Here is a 6,070-nt window from a genome sequence, read left to right as displayed (position 1 = left end):
GAGGGCTTGCCAGGGTAGGTAAAAATAATGAAAGGGGCCGACATGCCCACATTTTGGTGACATTTTTTAATTTCAAAGACATGGAGGCCTCTGGCTGCCGCTCTGGAAAGAGTCCTAAGAAAAACACAAAGAACCCAGGGAATCCGCACATTTCTTGAACCCATCTGAACTCAAGCTCAGAGGCAAACAAGGAGTCCAGAATCAAACGAAAACCAGGCCCCTCCAGGAGAGATGACATGAGCGGCCCCAGCCATCATACCAGAGGCACGGAGTTCACCAAAGCTGGTAACACGTTGCTTGGACCCATGTGGCAGGCAGAGCCCTCAGAGGGCCCCATGAGCTCTGGCCCCGACGTTATCCTGTGATTACATTGGATTCAGGCCAGGGGACTTTGTGGACGCGAATAGTTGACTCTGAGTTAAGCAAAGGGTGACCACCCAGGTGGGCCTCAGCCACTCACGCACGCCCTCGGGTGTCGGCGGAAGGGAGCCGTGAGGTGTGAGGCACGTGGAGACGGGCGGCGTGGGGTGCAGGCGCTGCTGCCACCCTGTGAGGCAGCCGAGGAAGCCCTGGGCTAGGAGTGGGGAGCCCTTGGTTGACCGCCCAGAAATGAGGCTCAGCCTGACAACGCAAGGAGCTGGACTCACCATGCTGGGATGAGCCAGGATGCCCCCGGAAGCACCTGGATGAGCCCAGAGGAGAACTCTTCCCTGGGGCCTTGGGTGGCCCAGCCCACCCCATGACTGTGAGACCCAGAGGGGAGATGCCAGTCACACCATGCCAGGCTTCTCACCCATGGGACTGGGGGCTCAAAAGTGGGGTTAAGTCTTCAGTAATTTGTTGCAAAAAGTAGTGCACCAGGTATGGGCTGCTGTGGGTAGACAGCCCTGGGGTCCGCACACACCAAGAGAAGTTCAGCCTACAGGCAGGAGAGCCCAGAGCCCCCCTGGGGGGCAGGTTTGGAAAAGGGGAGTGTCCAGAGCAGGAAGTTCTAAGAAACAAAAGTCTTAGCTCCTAGGACACAGGTGGAAGCAGTGCAGTTGGGGAGGGAAGGGACGAGACCCACGGTTGCCGGAGGGGCAGGGTGCTGTCCTGGGCCAGCCATAAGAGGCCCTGGATGCAAATGCTAAGGGCACGGTTGCCGGAGGGGCAGGGTGCTGTCCTGGGCCAGCCATAAGAGGCCCTGGATGCAAATGCTAAGGGAAAAGAGGATGAACCAATCATCCCTACCATGCAAAACAGGACAGGCAGGAAAGACACACGGAAAGGAGAAAGTGTCCTATCAGCAGCCTAAGGAAAAACAGAGCATGGGTTACCACAAAACTTCTACGTGGGACAAATTCCCCCAGCAGAGGCAGAGACACTAAGGTGGGATTGAAACCAAAGCCAGGCCGATGAAATGAAGGTTGAAAACACAAACACCAAAAAAGCAGAGGCCAAGAGGAAGACAAACAGCAGTCACAGGACATGCAGGCCACTCAGGAAAACTTAACTAAGAAACTTCAAATTCGAAGAGTCAAGAAATCTAGAAGTCAAATACCCTTGGAAATAAAAGGAGACATTGACAAAAAGAATTGTAGTGGGAAAATTCAACACATCATCCTTAGCTTTGATAAATTCAGGAACTGGATCAAATGTGGCCTATTTGAATAATGCATTTGTAAAGGTTGACTTCAAGGTCTCTTTCAGAACTGGGCACGGTGGCTCACGCCTGTAATCCCAGCACTTTGGGAGGCCGAGGTGGGCAGACCCTTTAAGGTCAGGAGCTCAAGACCAGCCTGGCCAACATGGTGCGAAACCTGTCTCTACTAAAAATACAAAAAATTAGGTGTGATGGCAGGTGCCTGTAATCCCAGCTACTTGGGAAGCTGAGGCAGGAGAATCGCTTGAACCTGGGAGGTGGAGGTTGCAGTGAGCCAAGATGGTGCCTCTGCACTCCAGCCTGGGTGACAGAACGAGACTCCATCTCAAAAAATAAAATAAAATAGAAGGCCTGTTTCAAAATGTGTAACCTGTGAACAGAGGACGTTATTTCTGAACGCATGTGGGAGGCATACATGTGACTATACGTATAAAATGAAAGGCTGAGCTTGGCCTGGCTCAGCCCGCTCCAGGTCCCCTGACTTGTTAGGTCCCCCCACCTCCTGGGCATCTCACAAGTCCTGACCCCATCCCTGGCCAGGCCACCTGGGTCTTTCCGCAGACGTCTCTAGTCTTCCTGCCCCAGCAGCTGCCACCGGAGGGGTCTTTCCAAAGCAGAAATTTCCAAGCTTCTGGCTAATGAGGACCCTGCTCTCTGCAGCCTGGTCTCTGCTCTCTGCCCCTCCCCTCTCCCCTGCAGGAGCCACCTCCTCAGAGGCTCAGGGCCTTTGGGGGACTCAGGGCCTGCCTGCTAGTCTGAGTGCTAACAGCCCTCTGGGGGCCTCTGAGGGCCACCAGGCTCCCCGGCTGAGCCCCGCGTGGACCACAGGTGGCTTCTGCAGTTGACCTCGGGGTCGAGGCCTGGCCGGCTGCCCTTGCGGCCCCTTCTGCCAACCTGCAGGGCTGTCCCTCCTGATAGCTCACCCAGGCCTCCCTCATTGGAGGGACACTTGGAGAGGGGTGGCTCCCCGATCTCTGTGCCCTGTCCCCTCTGCACTGTGCGGGCTGCCTCTTTCCAGAATGGGTTGGGGGACGCCTGGGGGCAGTTGCCCTGGGGAACCTCAGCCAGACACGCTCTTCCCTGGCCGCTGGGGCCTGCAAGGGAGCGCTCTGGAGCGGAACAGCTGTCCCCTGGTCCAGTCCTGACAAGAGAATCTCAGGACACCCCAGGGGCTGTTTGGACCTGTGGGGCTGGGCTGGGCCTGGGGCTCCCCACCAGCACTGAGAACCAAGGCCTGGGCCAGGCCTCCATCCACTCCGGCCTGGCCATTCCATTTCCAGGCCCAGGCTCCTCACCTGAAAACCTCAGACCCAGCGGCCACCTCCCCAGCACAAAGCCTGGCGTGTAGGGATATTGACTTCAGCCCTTCCTGAGACACCCCTTCTGTGTCTGAGTGACACAGAATGAAAAGTGGTCTTGGAGCAGGACATGTGACCCCATAAAGAGCCCCAAGGTTGGGCCAGGGCCACCCCATGCCTGCCAGTGTGGCCTCAGCAAGAAGGAAGGGCCTGGACTTGGGGCGCTGCGCTCCCAGGGCCAAGTCCTCAGTTTTCCCAATCTGTAAAACAAGGGCTAGAACCACTTTAAAGACAGCTCTGCTAAGGACAGCCCCAGTCCTGATGACCCCAAAGCTGCCTGCCACAACCCAGCCTGCACCTCTGCCCCAGGGCCCCGCTGGGCTGGCCCACTGGCTCCAGCCCTGAACACCCAAAGAAGCCCTTGCAGACCCCCCCTCCCACCTCCCGACCCTGTGGAATTCCCTGCAGGGTGTGAGGGTGACCAAGAGGCCTTGTTTTTGTGCCCCACCTGGGACCCACCCTGCCGCCTGCCCCACCTGCAGCCGCCGCTTCTCCTGGCCTGCTGCACGCATGCTCGCCAGGTGCTCCATCTCCAGCCTGCGGAGCGCCTCCTTCTGCAGGGCACGCGCTGCCCGGGTGCTACTCAGAGCACCCTCCACCCGGCGCCGGGCTGTGGGGCAAGCAGGGTGGCTCGAGGGGCTCCCACGCCTCTCCCAGGTCACAGGCAGGCAATGCGAGGCTCTGTGGACTTGAGTGACTGGCTCCCACGTGGGGGTGTGGGTCCATCCTCACAGCTCAAGGGTCCAGGGGCGGTCCCAGGGTCCAGCTTCCTGTGTCTGGACTCTGGACCTCCTCCCCACCCATCCTTCCCTCCTGCCTCTTTCCTTTAATTAAGGGGGCAATAAGCAGAGAAACTTGTGTGTGTGAGGCAGTGGGGGGCAGAAGGAAGGGGCCTCTCTGAGGGGGTGATAAGGGGCAGGACCTGTCCGGGGAGAGCCTCATGGCTGTCTGGGGGAGAGGGTGCCAGGCAGAGGGCACAGCCCCGGCAAAGGCCCCCAGTGGGAACTGCAGGAGGCCAGGGTGGGGCAGGGGTGCAGAGGATGCTGGGGGCCAGATCGGGAGGGCCCTGAGGGGCCTGTGGACGTCACTCCTCTGTTCTGGGGAAGTCACTGCTGAGAACTCTGATGCCAAGTACTGGCCCAGCCTCGCCAGGCCTGGTGGTTTGGGTGTTGTCCCCAGGCTCCCTTCCCACCCAGGGGCTGAAAGCTTATAGCTGGCAGCAGTGGGGACATGGTGGTGCCACTCCCAGGGTGGTCGGGGCAGGGCAAGGGAGGTCACCTTCTTCCGCGTCAGCCAGGGCTTTCTGCAGCTGCCCCACACGGCTCTGGGCCCGGGCACACCTGCACTCTGCCTCGCTCAGCCGGCTGCTCAGGGTTGCCATCTGGACACGGGAGTCGTCCTGGGCAGAAGGACTGAGGTCAGTGAGGGCAGCCCAGCGGGCGGGTGGAGGGCCGAGGTGTCTGCTAGAGGGTCGGGGCCAGCTGGGGCCGCTCACAGTCTAGCCTGTGGTGTGCAGGGCAGGGCAGTGGGTGGGGCGGGTCGTGGGCTCAGGGAAGGTGTGGTGAAGGTGGTCCCACAGGGAAGCTGAGCTGACCTGCAGGCCTGAGGAGGTGGAGGTGCCCACTGGGGCTGGGCCTGAAGGGTCCAGGTTTCAAGCACAGGTGTGGTGTGGGAAAGCTGCCAGGTGGTGGCCCACAGCCTGTGGTCGGGGGACCGGCAGGGGCTGCCCCGGCAGGACTTGGGGCTGAGTGCAGACGGGACCCTGCCCCCTGGGGCTGGCAGCGGTGGGAAGGTGGGTCCGAAGGGAACGAGTGTGCACGGAGGACCCCGGCCAGGGCTCAGGGCCTGCCTCTGTTTTTCCCACAGTCCTGCCCACCAGAGTCCCCTGCCCACTGTCACCCAGCGAGTTGGGAAGGGGCCGCTCACGGGTGGTTCTGTGGGAGCCCTGAAGCCAGGAGCAGCCCCTGGGGAGCTTGGCCCCACAGGAGGGGTCTGCGGGAGCATTGAGGGGAGCTGGCTCTGTCCTGCACTTGCCCTGGGAGCTCTTCAGGGGTGGCATGAGCTGCAGAATGCCCTGCCCTGGGCCCTGGTGGGTGTCGCAGCAGGGCCTGGCTCTAGGGGCTTTTCAGCCTGGTCTGAGGAAAGGGGCAGCCCCCAGCCACCCGAGGCACTTGGGTTTGGGGGCCGTGGTGGTACTGGTGTTTAGCACAACAAACAGGATAGCCTGGACACTGACCCTGAGACCCAGGGACGTGCGGATGGGTGGACAGCAGGTATTCTTCCCAGAGACCCCCAGGGGGTGCCGCCGTGGGTGGGAGGACCCCAGCCCCCATTACCCGCTCCCGCTGGGCTTCCCGGAGCTTCTGCACAAAGTCCCGCAGGACGTCCTGCACAGTGGCCACATCCACAAGCTCTGAGCTGCGGCCTCCGGGTGTAGGCGAGGGCCATCGGAGGGGCGAGTGGGGCCTAGCTGGGGGGCTGGCACCCTGGTGCCCAGGGAGAGCCTGGGAGCCGTCGGAGCCTGTGGGAGGTGACAGCGGAAAGGTTGTGGGCAGGAACACAGTGACAGATACTCGCCCTTCCCCCTTCCTCTCTGCTGCCCCAGCCATGGGAGATTGAGGAGCCAGTCGCAGGCTCCTACAATTGCCTGTCCAAGTCCCTCACTGTGCAAGTTGCGAGGCCTGAAAGAGAGGTGCCCAGGCCAGGAACTGAGCTGGGACAGGGGCCAGCCTGTCTCCACTGAGGATTCTGACCTTTGGTGGTGGAACCAGGCTGCTCCGGGGAGACCCATGGGCTCTGTCTCCAGAGCCCCAGGCCCCGGCGGAGTGTGGAGCACAGCCGGCCCAGCTGGGCCTCCGCGTCCCGCCTTGCACCCTCAGCCTGGGCCAGTTCCTCCGGCTTGTGGATTCGGGACCAGGCCTGGTCCAGGCGAGCCTGGAGAGCATCCAGCCACGACCGCTGGTTCCTGCAGCTTCCTGGTGACACTATGCATGCTCTGCACGGAGGGCTGCTCAGCCCCACAGGCTCTCATGGAGGGCTCCTGGAGCCGCTGTCCATGGGCCTCCCCTGG

The 6,070-nt window shown here is 61.2% G+C and overlaps 1 protein-coding gene across 1 annotated transcript in view; it reads right to left on the bottom strand.

Annotated features, from left to right (window-relative positions):
• Positions 1–6,070, bottom strand: part of CROCC2 (ciliary rootlet coiled-coil, rootletin family member 2) — an 81,666-nt gene that overhangs the window by 16,151 nt on the left and 59,445 nt on the right. The window contains 5 exon segments of the mRNA XM_017860653.1: positions 3,477–3,610; positions 4,279–4,399; positions 5,337–5,521; positions 5,754–5,946; positions 5,948–6,070. Coding sequence (XP_017716142.1) covers positions 3,477–3,610; positions 4,279–4,399; positions 5,337–5,521; positions 5,754–5,946; positions 5,948–6,070 — 756 coding nt within the window.

Source organism: Rhinopithecus bieti, unplaced genomic scaffold (genome assembly GCF_001698545.2).
Source record: "Rhinopithecus bieti isolate Rb0 unplaced genomic scaffold, ASM169854v2 scaffold_56246, whole genome shotgun sequence".
Lineage (NCBI taxonomy): Eukaryota > Metazoa > Chordata > Mammalia > Primates > Cercopithecidae > Rhinopithecus > Rhinopithecus bieti.
The sequence above is the reverse complement of the archived record's forward strand: the minus strand, read 5'-3'. Positions and strand labels throughout refer to the sequence as shown.